We start from the raw sequence: 18,778 nt of genomic DNA on the forward strand, positions 1-18,778 counted from the left end.
GACCTTCTGTCTTGACCCTAATGTCCATTGCAGAAGCAAGGTAGTTTATATCTGCACTGATATCTTTTAAAAGAAATCATTCAGCATTTTGCCTAATCCATCAAGAAACAAGAAAGGTAAGATTACAATTTTCTATCAATGGTTAAACATAGTTATTTACATGGATGTTTTATACTTTAGTGGAACAAGCCAATTTATAAAGCTAAACAAGAGATTTGAATAAGCATCCTTTTCAAGGTTTTTTGAGATAGATGTTATATTTACTTGTTATGTAAATTAATTAGCAATCATTAGCAAAATAAAGTCAGAAAATGTAAAAAGTATGTCATGCAAGTTATTGGCTATAATATTCCTCTCTGTAATTGGTGGTTACTATGTGCAGTAAAAATTGATGATACACTGTTTTATAATAACTGTCTCCATAAAATAATGGTTCTACTTATAACTTTGAGGATATATAATTAAATCTAGACATTGATGATGTAATCACATGTTGAGATGCCTTTCAATGAGCTCATCATCCTATTTAACTATCCATTTATAGAAATCTCACCAGCCATAGTAGAACTATTCTTAGTAAGACCATGTATGAACAGAAACAATGTCCGCTTTTGTGAAACTCATGTAATACGATACGTGAAGATTAGAAAAATAATTTGAAACAAGATGAAATCCGTATGCACTTCTATCTGCCCATAGAAGCATTGTCAACTTTTGTACATATGTAAGTGAAAACTATAAAATAACTGTCAACATGTTTAAAAGGAAATATTTCGTCAAGAACTTATTTACTGTTATATACAATAAAAATTACGAAAATTCATTTTGTTCATATAAAATACAAATAATAGTTTTATGTGTCATTAAATACAGACGTTGATAACATGTTGAGTCATGTTGATCTATATCACACTTTAATGGTTTGTTCATGTTCTTTTATTTGCACGTTCATCAACACGCCCTTGTACCAATTCGTGGCCTAGCAACACACAATCTGTTGACTAACTCTCGAACTATGATGTCACGCCAAACATTGCATTCTCTGAAACAGAAAAATGTTGTTCTTAAGTGTCATGGCGGCATGACAACATTCGCCTTTCATGGCGACCTATCAATGTGCCCTAGCAATGCACTCTCTAGTTCCACTTTGTGAAACTATGACTCCATTGTCTCTGCCCCCCTCAAGGCAACTGTTCAGCGCGCGGTCTGAACAGACCAGATAACTACTCATACAGAGGTTCAGTCATACACTTTGTACATATTGCATACAGTATGTTACCAAAAACATAGTTCCGGTTAGTCATGGGCCCGTTCCTGTGGTGTGCTGTTTTATAAGAGTTGGTAACTGCGAGAGAGAGAACCGGTTGAAGTAATGAAGCCCAAGGACTTTCAAAGATAAATGGTTATTTAATGTCAAAATGGTGGTAAGGGCGTCCGAGACAGATCAAGCCGTATACTCATACTTAGACCCACAGTGGATAATATGCTAGTGAAATGGAAAGCCACTGGGAGTGCTAATACGCAATGTGGAATAATCATCCAAAATTAATTCCTTCTCGGTATATGTTAAATGTGGGATGAAATAAAAATGTACGAGTAACAGGTAAGGGAGCAATCAATGTTTTGTCATTATAAACAATCCTGCATGGTAACGCCCCTATCATACTACAGATCACAGCGGTAATATGATGGAAATTGTATCCAAAATGTGTTCCCCCTTCCACAGAGTTCTGAAATGAATCAGTTAATCAGATAAGAAACATTTTGAAACACTATCTGAGGAATACAAAGGACACACCTTATACTTTCACTATACTTGGTGTTTATTCCGTGAGATGTCTACTATTTTCTTTTTATAACACGTGTTAATAACAATAGCAGAGCTGTAGGTGGCACAAAAGGTTGCGTATTTCGTATTAAAATGTTGATCCAGCGGTATCCACTTCTCAAAGAAAGTGTGCTACCTTAGTAAATTTCCACTTTTAATACTATAGTATACAAATGTGTAATTAGTATACGAGAATTATTTCAAGTAAATATTTCTTACTGGGTTTTAATAGCATAAAAAATACACATTTGATAAAAATATACTTATCTTTGTTGTTTGTTATTAAGCACAAAGCTACGCAAAGGGCTATCTGTGCTCTGCCCATCACGATATCGAAACCAGGTTTCTAGCGGTATAAGTCCCTAGACATACCACTGTGCCACTGGGGGGCAAATATATTTATACAGGATGAGATAAAAAATGACAGGAACATTTTTACTTGTTCTGTGAACAGTTCATTTAAATTTGTTGAAAATTACAGACAGCCACGACGCAAAGTACATATTACAAACGTCTCTCTGTTGAGCTTAAATTATAATCGAAATACTAATGCTATTTCATGATACTAGCTTAACATCAATTTATCACACAAATGAAGTTAATTCGAATGGTTCAAAATAGCAACATCTAATTGAGATAACTAGTATCTTCACTTCAATGTTTCATAGCTCCAGGCCAAGCTGTCATTAATCTTTTATTACAATGACGTTAATTTCCCCCGTTTATAATTCAAAGTTTCTGTGATACGTTGAGTAATGTTTAACACAATTGTAACTTAATTTCTTTATTATTTGGTAAAATTTGATTTAAAACTATTCTAAGTATGTAAATAAAGTCCTCATTTTTCATAGCTGTACCTTTACTGTCAAAACCTATAAAATGAATAGCAGTGACTATATTCAGGTTCAACAACAACAACAAAAAACTTTACTTTTCAATGTAAAAAAGCACTTTTTGCATCGTTTTTAACGTTACAATAATAACGCATTTTACTCCATCAAAAAACAGAAAATATTCATTAACAAAATCAAGATATAAAAATCAAATATGCTTTAGACTTTAATTGTGCAATTTGTTCTAGTATCCTCCTTCTCGCCAATCACACAAAGTCAACTTCTAATTGAGTAATCCTTACATTAAAAAACCAATCTTCAGTGATATTGACTGATCTCAATAAGAGAAAGAAAATTGTTGACTAGGTCAATGTAAAATTATCTAACTGAATGTTGTTTCATATTCATAAAATAAAACAGTTGTGTACAAAATAATTGGTCTCTTTGCTCTTCCAACCATAAAATTGATGAGCAAGAGGGATAATCTAAACGTTTGTACTTGAAAAAACAACAAAAAACTCAGGGTTATTCTATGAGCTGCTATGCCACGGCTAAAAATCTATAGAGGTACTCTCTACGATATTTCACGTTATTATACCATTGTTTGTGGAAAGTCAGATATCTTAAAATGTTTATGAAATAAGAAAGCCCACATTTTCTATCCGAATCTGTCACCTCGTGGATCAGCGATAAGTTTACAGACTTAAAACGCAAGTTAGATTCCCCACGATGGACAGAAGACAGATATCCCACTGTGCGTTAAAAACAACAACTATCTGAAGCTCTCATACTTATAATAAACGTCAAGTATGTACAATCATTTCATTGCGTAATCACTTCAAACTAAAACCTGTCTCATCTATACGTAACAAACACATAATCAAGATTATAATGGTATGGTCAGCGATTAACACATTTTTCTACTAATATATCGATTAAGCAAAATCGGATGAACTTTCTTTGAACAGCAAGACAACATCGCTTTCTATTGAAACAAATGTTTTATAAGAATGAGTTAATTAGGCTGTAGTGTCTGTTTGGATGCCTTGAGTACCAGATTGAGAAAACAGTCAATTGAAACATAAGCTTGGGATTAGTAAATGTTGCTGTTTATCTCTCTCCCTGCAGCCAGGCTGTAACAATTAATCCAATTAGAGTTGGTATTTACTATATCAATACCTGGTGCATATAGAGTGTTTGACGTAAATATGTTATCTCATCTAACTGTAGCAACAGCTGTCTATGCAAACTTCTCTCAAGTATCAATATGCAGTCCGCTGGCTGAGCGGTAAGGCTGTGGGCCTATAATGCTAAAAATAGGGCTTTGACACCCGCGGCGGGTAAAACACAGGTAGTTCATTGAATAGCTTTACATTTAACAACAAACAAACAACAGCAACAATAAGCGACTAGATGCAATTGAATACATTTATAAATAAAGGTTAACTGGCTTAACATCACTGATAACAAGAACACAAAAGGTAGAAAAATTAGACTCTAACGCTTTATTAGAATGTGTTTTTCAGCCTGAATTCCAGTTCGTGACACCTTTATGATAAAGGCCACGCACAGAATGCCTGAAACTAATGATAGGCTAATAACGGCCAAATTCCAACAAATACTTATTATCTGCGTGTGTGTGTGTATGCTTGTAACAGACTATTTTACAAAAACATGTTATTAACGTATGTCAATGCTAAGAATGAAACATGAGTTGTATTTATTAATAACTGTGGCAGGACGGTATACACAAATATCAAATTATTTACATGTATACCATTATATTTTACTGTCAATCTTAATGCTTGTAACTAAGCCTTCTCAAAGTGCCCTTTGACATATGTATACATCACCATTGTGACCAACCTTCTATTAGTTGTTACATATTAGGAAAAATTTACCTATTTTATTCTAAGTCGCCTCTTTTTGATTTTGAAACATTTAAATCCGAAATAAATTAAACGGCGAAGTCCGTGTTATATTAGTGTATTGTTTTTTTCTGTATTGTGAGAGGCAATAATTTTGTATTAACACTGACTTTTTGATATGATAATCCATTCTTAAAATAAGCATAAGGAGTGTTTATTAAGTCTCTTTTTTCATATGAATATAGTTTTGACTATCTTATCTTTTTCTGTTCTAATTTACTATGTTATGCTATATGTATCTATAAGAAGCATTGGTTACCAATACTTAAATTTATTTGAAAAGCTTGTTCTTTCTACTCAGAAAAAAACTTCCATGATAGTGGAAAAGTTCAAACTCTGACTTTATATATTTCTGCAATATTTGTACTATTAAATATTGTTAAGGTCACAAACATAGAGCTTAGTAAGAACAGTATATTTTAGTTTTCTAAGTTTAATCTTAAGTAAGCGGGCTAATTCCTATATTTCCGGCTCATTCGCTTAATATTACAAACAGTGACATATTAGTTGCCGTCAAGCGCGAACTATTCCCAGTGTTTTGTAAATCCTAATAACAAATGTATTGTGTAATAATAATATCATCAACTTTCCAGCACCCAGGATTTGAGCCACTTCTAAACGACAGTGAATTTCATTACGTTTAGATATATGTGAACACTTCGCCTCTTTATGAGGAAATGAATTTTCTCCTTTGATGAACAGGAATATGAAAGCAGTCTTTTGTTTTCTACGCTCATTATTTCTAACACCTCAACTTTCCAGGCTTCTTTTAATGATAACTCAATAATGTTTGATAGACTATTCTTTTTAACTCCCCTTCTTCAACATAACACGCACTGTATAAAAGGACTCTTGAGAAGTCGTCGTTGAAAACAAAACCATTCAATTAATAGTCTGCCCAAATTACCGGATATATATATCCGGCCGACAGTTTCTTAATTGACAGCCTTTATCCCGACATAGTAAAAGTTTTTAGTTCTAACCAGCTTTCATCAGTAGCATCCGTTGATGATAATAAAAATGGCTTCTTGGGTGTTTTTTTATAGAGAGAAAGAGAGAGAAAATGTGGAAATTTCGTACTTAATTGAAAAACATTATGGTTTCTTTTTCTATTTTGGAATACAATTTTTATTTAATAGCCATGAAAACGCTTTTAATTTTTAATATATTAACAGTTTTTCAAATATTATATAAGGCGATTATATAGAAAGTAAGTTTCACCAGGGCAATATTGAGAATCATAAATTGTAGTAAAGTAAGCTTGGATATGATACAGTATGTTTCAAATACTGACAGACAGCATATCAACAGAGTTACCACAAGCATCATCTGATCTGGACAGTATTCATTGATCATCGCAATACACCACGAACTAAAATGCATTTTATTCCAATGAACAATCTTATATTGTTGAAAGAAAGAGGGAGAGAAAGAAAACAAATAAAAATAATGCTGTAGTTTAATTACGTTTCGAAACTCCTTGTACTGTATCCACACTTTCCTTTATAGTTCTCAATGTGCCTTGATAAAACTGTGTTACTCTAATATGCCTGTGATAAAACTGTGTTACTCTAGATTAAATATTTCTTACGATTTTAAGTATGGGCTTTTTTGTTACCACGAGCTTTACATCATACAAAAAATAGACATATTTTGTTGTTGTTGTTGAACAAATATACGTTTAATACAGAACACACCGTAGATACGAATGTTGCCTTCTGTGGAACCTAAGGAATTTCTGGCGTGGCACTTATAAGTTCCAAAATCATCTGGCTGAATATTCAAGATAATGAGTTTCATGTGAACTTTGTACGTTTTGTGTTCGTCTTTGACACGGTATTTGTGGTCACTCACTATCATGTCTCCTCTTTCAGTCTGCCAGTAGTTGATTGACGACGGATACGCTTCAGTATGACACTCCAGTGTGACGTCATTTTCGATGGGAGAACCAATTAGTTGATTTGGAACCCATATCATAGGTGTAACTGTATAAATAATAATAACATATATACAAACATTTTATAAATAAACATATTTAGATGCAAAAAAAATCATTTGTAAATTATGTTTTCATAAATATAATAATATTCATCGCTAACAGTGATCATACAAGTTATTGAAACAAAATATAATATCCCAAAAACTGAAAGAAGCAACAGGATGTTAATATTCAAGAAGCTATGATATAGATGACGAAAAACCAATAATAAACTTTAAGATTATATTTTCTATATTAATCGTAAAGCGTAGTTTGATGAAATTATGCTTATATATTAATATTATCTATATGTTAGATATATATAGCTGCCTGGGTACAAAATGAAAAGGCTTGTTTCATTGAAAAACTTATCACGATAATTGGAAATTCTCAAAAATAATCTATCAATACTATCAGTGGTTTTCATTTAAATCCTATCTTCTGTATTTATTGAGCTGTTATATTTTTTCACTATAATATGGGTATCCAGATTTCAACACAAACCATAAAGCATTTACTTATAATCCACATAGTTTTCAGCAAAGATAAAATATGTATTTACTGTATAATCTAATGACACTAATTATGGGAACTAGTAATACAGAGGTTGTGTACGTTATATTAAAATACTTTTGGAGCCTCAACACTTCCTTACAGTCCACGTATCCGCGTTCTATCATATTCCATCTGACGACCGTATTGTTGACAACAGCTTTGCAACGTAATTTCCATTGCAAAAAACTCCAAAGCACACCAATCCTTCCTTACTGCTCTCCATAAGCTATTTAGTGTACAAGGGCGACGGTTTCTCAGCGCCTGTTTTATCAGTCTGATCACCACATTCTTTTCTTTTACAGTACAATTATAGTATACATCTCCGTCTTGAAAATTTTAATCTCTGATCTGAACACATCTTCATGATCCGAGTGTATGAACTTTTTGTTTCGAAAGGGGCTGTTACATGTCTTTTCCTAAAGCAATCAATTTTCGGTGCTATCACCCCACCTACGCTATATTAAACAATGTCAAAATGTAGTTCTGATATATGTCGTCCCCCACGACATTACATCGACTGTGGTTGTCATATGATTTGTTGATGTGTATATTCAATTTGTTTTAATATAACGTACCCTACCCTTTGTATACTACATGGTGTAGAATCAAAAATAGATTACGCCAAAAAGAAAAAACTGTTTGTAGGTAATTTATTCATAAGATAAAAGAGAAAATACCTTCTTTCTTTGTTCTTTGTGTGGGTATAACTGTTGTCAAATGTGGCGTTTTATACGTTTATAACAGTTAATAAGTTTCAAACAAATGATCAAAATCAATCGTTTAATAATAATATTTCTTATTTTATGAATGTACTTGATAAAATTAGTTTTTGTCATAGTTTTAAAACTGTAATAATATAACGGCGGTTATAAGGCGTGTGCAGCACTAATAAGAGCTACCACTATAGTCAAACGTTGTCAGTTAAATTATTTACTTCATTATTTGAAATAACTTAAAACTGATGCTTTTCTCAAGCATGTGTAAGTATAGGAAATAAATGTTAATTTAAAATAACATAATAATCATTATTCTTACAGTGTACGTGTAGAACAACTCGTCGACTTATTGAAGGTTGTACTCCATTGGACGCGATACACAGATAGGCACCCATGTGCAGTCTGCTAACTTTAGTCACTTTCAGAAGTTCTCCTTTATATGAGATGTCTAAGGATATGAAAACCGTAAATAAATTCTATGTTTCATCGAAATACAACCAAGGATCTTATAACAAAATACCAGTGCCACAACTTACTGGATGACAGTGTTTCATATATTTCACTCTGATGAAAAGATGGATATAAACATGAATGTGTTCCGTCATAAAAAAAAAAATAAACACACATATTGAAATCTTTTATTCTTTAAAAGATATGATTTATGATACAAAACCTAAATTTCTTGCTATTATCTTATGAAATGAATATGATCGGATGCTTGAAGAAATATTTTAAATTCAGAGCATCGGCTAAAACACTTCATCGACAGCGCCATGACTTTTGATGTATTGAACCAAGTTATAGAAAAAACATCTAGAGAAAGAAGCACAAGATAATTATTATTATTATTATTACAACAGAATGTTAACAGTAATGAACATTCAGTTGCCTCAAATAAGGATATAATAAATATGGAGGTTTTTTAACTACTAACAGAATAGTAGTGTAAAATAAATGTATTCTCATTACTAACAAAGAGATAATGAAAGACGAAGATTTTGTTGTTGCAAGCAGAGGAATATTAAGGTCCAAAAATTGAGTTACAACAGACAGGTATATGAAAAATACAAATATGTATACCTAAATATAAATACACATAAACAAGACAAAAAAAACGAGTTAATTATTACTCGCAGAAAAAAATATATACTTAGAGGGGCGTTTATTTGCTATATAAATAAATACACTGTTTACTTCTTACTGGTAGAAAAATAACAAAAAAGGAAATTTAGCTACTACGCAAAAGTGCACTTAAAATATATTGATCAGCCATTACGGGAAGGAACTTAAGAAAACCACTTGTGCAATTACTCCAGTTAGTCTATAAGTAAATATCAATGTAAACAGAGGAAGAGATTACACTAATGTTAATCACTATAAACACACAAAAAATGAATCCGAGACATTGATATTAGTATTAATAATACGGATAGGCATTTAGTAATTATAACACGAATAAAAAAAAAGATGAGGGGTTAGATTTTATTGTTAAAACCGTGTAGAAAATGAAAATTTTTGGTACTACAAATGTAGGAATAATATATGAAAGTTTATATTTAAAATAAAGAAAAGTACAAAAAACTTTTCATTATTAGAAACAGGGAGAAGTAAAAACGGTAATTCAGGAATGATTAACAGGCAGGATTACAGATGACTTTTTATTTCATTTGAACAGAATAATAATACAATTTTAAGAATCACAAATAAAGGAATAATAAACAGATGCGGGATAATTTAAGAATAATATCGGGTTACGGAATGGAGAAGATATCAAAAAAAGACGAAAAATCATACACAAAGGATTAATAAAGACAATAGCAGGGTTACAAGAGCAAGATAGATAATATAAAAAATACTTAGCTAAGACAAGTTTGTGATTAATAAAAATATATGTTTAGTACAGAAAGGGTTATGATGGAAGATCCAGTACCATAAACAAAGAAAAGAAATGCGAAGGCTTCGTTATTTCAATAAGAAGTAGAAAAGATAATAGTTCAGTCACTAATAACAGAAGAAAAAATAAATACAAGTGTTCTTCCCTGTTGCTAAATAGATAGTGAAGATAATAGTTTAGTTACTAATAACAGAAGAGAAGGTAAATACAAATGTTCTTCCCTGTTGCTAAATAAATGGTGAGGATAATAGTTTAGTTACTAATAACAGAAGAAAAGGTAAATACAAATGTTCTTCCCTGTTGCTAAATAGATAGTGAAGATAATAGTTTAGTTACTAATAACAGAAAAAACTTTAAATACAAATGTTCTTCCCTGTTGCTAAATAAATAGTGAAGATATTAGTTTAGTTACTAATAACAGAAGAAAAGGTAAATACAAATGTTCTTCCCTGTTGCTAAATAAATAGTGAAGATAATAGTTTAGTTACTAATAACAGAAGAAAAGGTAAATACAAATGTTCTTCCCTGTTGCTAAATAAATAGTGAAGATAATAGTTCAGTTACTAATAACAGAGAAAAGGTAAATACAACTGTTCTTCCCTGTTGCTAAATAAATAGTGAAGATAATAGTTCAGTTACTAATAACAGAAGAAAAGGTAAATAGAAATGTTCTTCCCTGTTGCTAAATAAATAGTGAAGATAATAATTTAGTTACTAATAACAGAAGAAAAGGTAAATACAAATGTTCTTCCCTGTTACTAAATAAATAGTGAAGATAATAGTTCAGTTACTTATAACAGAAGAAAAGGTAAATACAAATGTTCTTCCCTGTTGCTAAAGAAAGAGATGGCAATATACTTATTACAAGTAATAATAAATACAAAAAAAGTTTATTATAAGTAGAGTGACAATAAGAAAGGACTTCTGACAATAAAAAGAAAACCAGAGGTAAACATTTAACAACCTACAAACAATAGAAAAAAATTAAGGTGAAAATTTAGTAATCACAAGAACTCATAAATAAAGTGAAAAATATAAATATAGTTTATTGCATCGAGTAAATGATAAAAAGCGATGTGTTTTAATAGAGGCAGTAGAAATATAAATGAAAGTTAAATTTTTATATAAAAAAGAATTAACAAATAGAATATTTATTTAGTACATTCAGATAATATAGATTACAGTAAACTTGATAAATACATAAAAAAAGAAATTATAAACGTTTTTGTAGAGGTAAAATTCATAAAGATAACCAATAGTTACTACCATCAGAAATCTAATAAGAATTAAAGTTGGTTTACTACAAACAGATGAATATTAAAAAATAAGTTTCATTTATAACAGGCTAGAGTAGTAGAGATGAAAATTTAGTATCCATGGAGCAATACTTAGTGAAAATTAAAGTGTGTAAATGAAAGTAAAATTTACTACAGGTAGGTGAATGATAACAATAATAAAGTGCAGTTAGCACAAATAAAAGAGAAGCAAAGATTAATATTTTATGATTCTAATCATAGGAATTATTTAGATGAACGTTTAGTTACAAAAGATATAGAACTAAAGACATATGCTCCATAACTATAGAGTATAAACAAGTTGAATATACAGATTATACAGTTATAATAATAACAAAAAAATATTCGTAGGTAGACTCCAGCTCATAAGTTCTGTTGTTATTTTTTACCTTTTGACTTTCAACAAAATGTTTTTGAGAAGCAGAAAAACTAAGTATGAATTTACCGACGTTAATAGTTTTATATTTCAATGGAGGAAACACAAAAGTGACATAGCTCCAAATTGCATCCGAGTCATTACTATACAGTTCTATAAAAAAGTATAGTCTTTTCTATTTTTATTATTGAATTTGCTTATTTCACAATGTAAAAGATCTTTATATTTTTATAAACTAGATTGCCAGTAAAAGTTGCAAGTATTTAAAGCTAAGATGAACACAGTATAATCGAAAAAGGAAACTGTATTAATAAGAAACGATGGCTTACTCGTTTGAAAAAATCTAAATAGTTCGTCAGAGAAAAACAAAATCTGTAGCATATAAACATCAACGTGCAGTGCTTGAAATAATGTTGAATAATTAACTTTTCAACTAGCTTTGCGAAATGCAGACAGATTTTGTGTGTGTGTGTATATATACAAAACGTGCACCCTTCTATCGACCAATGATGTTTATGAGCTGAAACTTGATTTTTTTTTCATAACTGTAAACATTACGTAGCTAGAAAGTTCTCGTGCAAAATAAATTAACTTATAAACTAAGTCTCAGAACGGTTCAGACTGAAATATAGGTTTGATTTTAATTACAGTACAAGTTATCTAGATACTTTCTAGGGAAAATGGCTTCGTCTACATTTACTACATTGTTGTAGTTCATGTAAACTTCCTTTAAAACAGCTGATCCATTCTCTTCGAGATCAAGCCTTTGATTATCGAAACCCGATTCTTGAGATGATTAATGTATTCCTAAGGTTTCACTGTAACGATTTGTTCACAAGTATAAGAAAAGTAAGCTAAAACCACTGTTCGACTTTTATACAGCTTCGCGATGAAGAGGTTCTCTGGCAGTTCGAAACGACTTCTCTAAACTATAGTAAATGGATTTACACTATTTACAATTAATAATTACACACAAACTAAACAAGTGTGTAAACTATGAACACATTTTAATTCTATTCCTAAAGAAATATATATGTTCATCTTTATGCACTCTGAATGCATCTGCAAACAATAAATAAAATACCCAAACACATTCTTATAGAAAATCCTAAAGAAATAGTTTCATTATACTCTGATCAACCATAACCCGACCTTTACTTTAGTTTCCATTAAAATATCACCGTGGTTGTTTCGTTCTTCTTCCCTTTATTGAGTATGATATGTTCACCACATTTTCCCTGGTTTTGCTGAAACTAATCATAATAAAACATTTTTGAACTGTTGCGTACTTGGTACTCCTTATAAAGATTACAGTGGAATATCAAACAAGCAGGATTTTTCCTTTATTAAATATTTATTATTCGTGGGTTTAAAACTAATGTACTGGTATTTACTGACCATGATGTAAAGCACATGATTCAGAAGAAACAAATTGTATAAAAAACATAGCTTCAAAGAAAAATATTTACATCTTTCCACAAACCTTTAGCTGTTGAAATTCCATTTTAAGATCCTACTTTACGTATTCTAACAACTTTCCTAAAGCTAATGTGGGCAGAACACCTCGTACCTTATTTTCAAAGTTATCGTGTTTGTGATTAAATTACTAAAGAAAGACTAGAAACTGTTTAAGTTGTTATTTAGGAACACTGGCAGCATATGTAACACCAGTTTAATATAAAACACCATTCGTATTCCCATGTTTTTAGCATAACTGAAATACTCCAAGCAGCATTTAAGCTAATTCATCCAAAATACTTACCCAAAAAATAACACTATCAATAAGCATCCAAGTTTCCCTCTTTGTAAAATAGTTCCAACCTTTAACAATGTTACTGAGCAAGTTGTTTTTGTCTACTCTTCCAAGACATTTTAATTTATTCATTTCTTGTCTAATAATTCATATTATGTTTGACGAACTTAACCATTTCGAATCCTGTGTGTAGGACGTTTTATGGCTGCAACTGAATTGCGAGTAGCTTATTGTGCCTTAGCAATAAAACATAGTAGTTGTTCAGCCATTGAGTTATTTATGTAATGAAATATGTTTCTTGGGTAACGACAGTATCTTACCTTTCGTTTCAACAATGATATATTTCAAACACACTGAAAGGTATATTTATGGTACAGAAATATTTTAATGAACTTTTTCGAATAGTTATATCACTAGTTCTATGGGAAACAGAAAAGTATATACAAGTATTTCAATTTTCATTTTGAGATTTGTACTACACTTATTTACTGAATATTTTGCAAAAATGTAACTAACATGAATTGTAACATCTTTACACGTGCTGACTATTTTTGCACATTAAAAACTGTGTGAACTAAATATTTTCTTACCTTGATCAAGGTCATTTTGCCAAAGACCTACAGATATAGGCTGACCATCTTCTCTCTTCCACGTAATCTCGGGAACTGGATAGCCTTTAGCGCGACATTTCATTGTGACGTTTGAGCCTTCACGTGCCAAAACGTCAGTATCACTCTCGGCGTCAATAATTACCGGGGGTACTGAAGGAAGAAAATGAATAGACTGAATAAGTTGGACAGGATGTGACATCGTCGACAAGGACAAAATGCTGCGCTGAATAAGCAAGAAGACTCAGATGCAATCACTCCAGGACTAAGATGATCGTTAGGCTTGGGACATCATTAAGGCAGGACCTGAAGGAAAGTCTTAAGATTCTTGATTTTCTTTAACCTCGTTCTTAGTACCAACTTTCCTTAAAATGCTGCTACAACATCGCACAGATTGTTCATTATATCTATCCAATCTTTGAAGCAAACACCCATTTAAATTTTTCTCGAAAGTCCTCCAATTCAAATGGAATAAAATCGTTGAAAATAAGATTTTTTTCTGGAAAAGTTTAGAAGTCCCCTTCTTTTATCAGAGATATCTGCTTATATAATCCCAATATTTATTTTTACCAGAGGAATCAGCAAACGCATTGTTCTAGGCTTATGCTTAACGAGAAGCACTAACAAAAAAAAAAAGCTATGTGAAACTAGCACGAACCAAAAAATAAAATCACCTTGGATTTCAAACGAGAATCATCTCATAAGAAGGTTTCGTGTTTTTGTTTGTTTGTTTGGTGTGGTGGGGGAATAGATTGTTCGTCCTGACACGTCTGTAAAATACCAAGTACACAAACAAGGTTAACATGAGAAACACAATTGGAGTTTCTATGTAGATATTTGTATTTCAAAGTAAATAAGAATTAGAAAAGCATTATAGCAGGAGTATAGAGATTGTTCTCGTTTTGGCCCCAAGTTATTATAAAACAACACTGAAAATTTATGATAAAACCATCATTACTGTATACGCATGGTTTTTGTAAGGAAAAGTATTTCTAGTTCAACTAAAAAAATGCTTACTTCCACCAAACTTACATATTTTAATTTTACAAATAATTTTATTTTTTAAAACCTACATTTTACACATAAAACCGTACTTGTAAGAGTCTTGAAAGCGCAGAATTGTAGCTGTAGGTAAATATTAATGTAAAGAGATGAACAGTGCAACAAATATTACTTTCATTCCAGGTTTTCCCGAAGTTTTCTACTAAAGTTTTAATATAAAAAAAGAACAGGTTTCATATCTTAAAGAGAGTCCGTCTATCATCCTAGTTAAAGAATTTATATCAGCATGAAAGTATTGCAGTACGAAAATATTTGAGTCTCCGCTAATACATCACCATCGTGCATGACTACAGATATATCACACAAGACAGCTCAGTAAGGTACGTTCGCCATTCGATTTTCAGGTGAATGCTTAAAGGTATAGCAGAACTTAATGGCTTGGACTTCTAAACGACGTAAAACGTCACCAGAGAGTATGAAAGTCTTTCTACGGCTCTCAAAACTCTCTCTTTTTATTGTAATTTATTTCTAGAATAAGAATTACGTTCGTAGGTTATTGGGTACTCCTATTGTGGACGTTGGATAGTTTAGAAAATATTGTCCTTTACTTTTCTTCTCGAAAGAAAGAGACACAGTAAATATTTCTTCAGTCGAGTTTTCTAAAGAAATAAGGAATTCCATTATTGGCGAATTGAAGAGAATTTTTTAACAAATGTTGAAACATTATGTTTGACGCCTTAACCATTTGATGGGTTTTGATATATCTATATATAGATAAATAAAAACCAAACTAATCATATATATTTTTCTGAAACAAAATCAATCTATAGGTTGTGATGCATAATAGATCTTTATTTCAAAATTTCTCGAGATCAGATATAATAATTTAGTAAACAGAACGTTTAAAATACATTTCTCATTGGTTAAATTACCTTCGTCACAAACACTTAGGAGGTAATTTTGTCTAGTAACCACTAACTGTAAGTGCGGATTTCCAATTTAATAATTTTCATTTCACTAACAACTTATTGGGTCGATATGGGTAGTAGCCAACTTAATCGATAAATAATTAGCTTATGCACTATGCTTTGATAGTTTCAGGTCATTTATTCTTTTATCTGAAACAAACTTGTGTATGGTTCTGGCTAATAAAAAATTTTCATTCAAGTTGTTAGTGCATTTATACAACATACAATTTAACAATGCATTCATTTTGGTTAACAACGTCTATCTGGCTTATCGTTCCGTGGTTTCAACATGGTGCTAGCTTATAGAGAGTCATATAAAGCCTTATTATCTAATTTTATTCACTAAGTAGCTGGTATAACAACTAAACCTGACTTGATTTCAACGCGCATGCCAACAACGTTTAATCAACAAAGAGAACCATAAAAGCTTTATTAATACTTAACTGACTACTTCTGTCCTGTAACTTACCAAGAACGCTTAACTACCCAACTTGTCAATTCACAGTGCCAATTATGTATTAGATGTACTTCCGCAGGGTACCTGCAAGTGTTCTGTTTAAAGAGTAAATAAATCCAAAATTAACAGTAACAAATATTTTTTATTTCCTATAAGTTCATATCTCACGCTGTGTTGTAGCCTACAGAGTGCATAATTCTTCTCGTGATTCATGACATGCGCACGTTTTACTGACGTCACGACAGTACAAATTGCAACGTTAAGCATCCCTTATGTGACGTCATTTTAGTGTCTACTGATTGACTGACAGACAACACACTACTGTAAAGTGTTGCGAGTGCTTAAAACAGGTGATCCTCCAGGTGGCTTTCGGGAAAATTAGTCAGTAATGAGAAATATAATGAGTTATTAACACTTTACTGCTAATGCTGATCAGGAACTTACTAATAACATCTAGATATCCTGTTTCATTGTTATTACAACGTTTTAATCAATAAAAAGAGCTGATAGCTTCAATAATACTATATTAATTAATATTGTTCAATAACTTACTAATACACGGTGTGACGATCACAGTGCCACCAATTTTTTAATCAGTACAAAGAAGTAGAAAGCTTTATTAACACTTTATTGAATAAAGCTGATTAGTAATTTACCTATAACGTCTAGTTACTCAACTTGGTGATTCACAGTGCCAACAAAGTTTTAATCAGAATAGAAAATTAGAAAATCTTACTAACTGTTACTTTACTGACTAATGCTGATCAGTAACTTACCAACAACGTCTAGATACCCTACTTGGCTTTTCATGGGAAACGTGTTTATCTGACACATGTACCCTCCCCTATCGGATTCCTGAACGTTCTTGATGTGAAGAATCCAATTTCTTCGGTCTCCATGACTCAGATCTATTCTGTAATTTCCGGTTATGACGTTATGACGGATAGTCAGGATGGTTTTACTTTCAACTCTCAACCAGGCTACCTGAATGGCAAAAAAGTTTTCAACTCTTAATCAGGCTATAGCGGAATATTTGGTACAAGAGAAAAATATTTCAGCTTTCAACGAGGCTATACTTGAACGACCCAAGAAATAAATTAACAAACTTAACACTGAACTTAAATGATGCAAGTAAAAAGGTTTCAGCTCTTAACCAGGCTACCTGAATAATAAATAAACGTTTGTTTTCGATTTTTATCTTCAATTTAGAATTTAAGCAGTCTTAATTTTAGTCGCTCATTTTCGTTTTTCTCTGTGTTTATGACTTTTCCTGGACACCCTATTAACTTAGTATATCTAAACGAGCTTAATCCACTAATCAGAACAAAACTCATTTACAAGGCTCACATTTTTTTATATTTGTGTAAATGTTTTTTTTTTTTCTGAAACTCAGAAGATTCTTCTGAAAATAAAGAATATTCCATCCATATTGCATTTACCTTTTCATTTCATTTTAGATAACGAAACTTGTTCTTAATGTTTAAAGATATAAACTATAACTGTGATAATTCAGGCAAGAAAGACGTTAATTAATTACTTAATACACTTTTATTTAGAGCATATTCATAAAACAATGTATTTATACTAGAACATTAAAGAATCGCACAAATCGATAAAACTTTTACGCGAACTGTTTGCTTAGTTGTTACTTTTATTTACCAGTTTAAATTGTTATTATAAGGATTACCCTTACAAGTTTATAAAGTAACTTACGTTTCCTCTAAGCTAAAAAGAAATAACTATCTCTCAGACATGAGGGTTTCATTTACAAGATTAAATATGCTAAAACGTATTACTAAACATGAAACATCATTTAGTACGAGATGGGATCGATTAACCAGAACTCCAGTTTTAAGAAATTCTAAGAAACTTATATATCATTGTCTGAGAAAACAAGTGTGTTCGTGAATTCTTTTACTGTAGCTTTAACGAAAACAAAACTATGATAATTCTAAATTTATACAGCATTTAGAGTAATAAGCTACTTCAATGGATTTTAGTATATTTCTGGTGTATTAACAACCTTTTTTTACTAACACACCAAACTGGTGTATTTCTTGTTGTCTTGTAAGGCGTTGTTGAAAGCTTATATATACATTCAATTTCAACCCATAACGAAACAGGTCTATCTCGATTTTTTTCTACGTTAAAAAGTTTGGCTATTATCTCATCTTAATATCGAACCTTAGCTGCTTCATATTACCAATGAAAGATTGAACTTATCTTTTCTCTGATTTTTTTTTAGCCAAAAGTAATAAACTTCTGTTATTGCTCTGTATGAGCGCAGTAAGAATAAGAACTATATAGTTTTTCTCAGTTCTTTCAATTTTATTTTCTCGGTCTCAAACTTCCACGTTTTTCTTCCTGAACCGAGAGACGGACAATTTTGAAAGGTAACTCCAGCTCAGATCCGATTAAATTGGACTACATATTGAAGTTTGTGATGAAGTCGAATAGAAAGAAGCTTTTCCTTAGGCAACAGGTAAAATTGAAGTTTAGAAGTTAAATATAAAATCATAAATAATATTCAACGTTAAACTGGTAAACACTTAAAAACATTTTATTTAGGCCTATCTATGGCCTTCAA

General features: G+C 31.3%; 1 protein-coding gene across 4 annotated transcripts in view; it reads right to left on the reverse strand.

Annotated features, from left to right (window-relative positions):
- The window catches only part of LOC106478099 (lachesin-like), a 93,589-nt gene that overhangs the window by 13,173 nt on the left and 61,638 nt on the right, over nt 1-18,778 (reverse strand). For 2 of the 4 annotated variants that reach the window (XM_022381631.1, XM_022381633.1), the window contains exons 3-6: nt 16,968-17,175; nt 13,747-13,917; nt 8,158-8,286; nt 6,287-6,574 (exon numbers count right to left, since the gene is read on the reverse strand). In XM_022381631.1, the coding sequence (XP_022237339.1) occupies nt 6,287-6,574; nt 8,158-8,286; nt 13,747-13,917; nt 16,968-17,175 (796 nt within the window). Of the gene's footprint in view, nt 1-5,738; nt 6,121-6,150; nt 6,575-8,157; nt 8,287-13,746; nt 13,918-16,967; nt 17,176-18,778 lie in introns of those variants that run through there. The other 2 variants (XR_002609821.1, XM_022381632.1) reach the window with 2 other exon arrangements.

The sequence above is a fragment of the Limulus polyphemus genome, unplaced genomic scaffold, assembly GCF_000517525.1.
Source record: "Limulus polyphemus unplaced genomic scaffold, Limulus_polyphemus-2.1.2 Scaffold180, whole genome shotgun sequence".
Classification (NCBI taxonomy): Eukaryota; Metazoa; Arthropoda; class Merostomata; order Xiphosura; family Limulidae; genus Limulus; species Limulus polyphemus.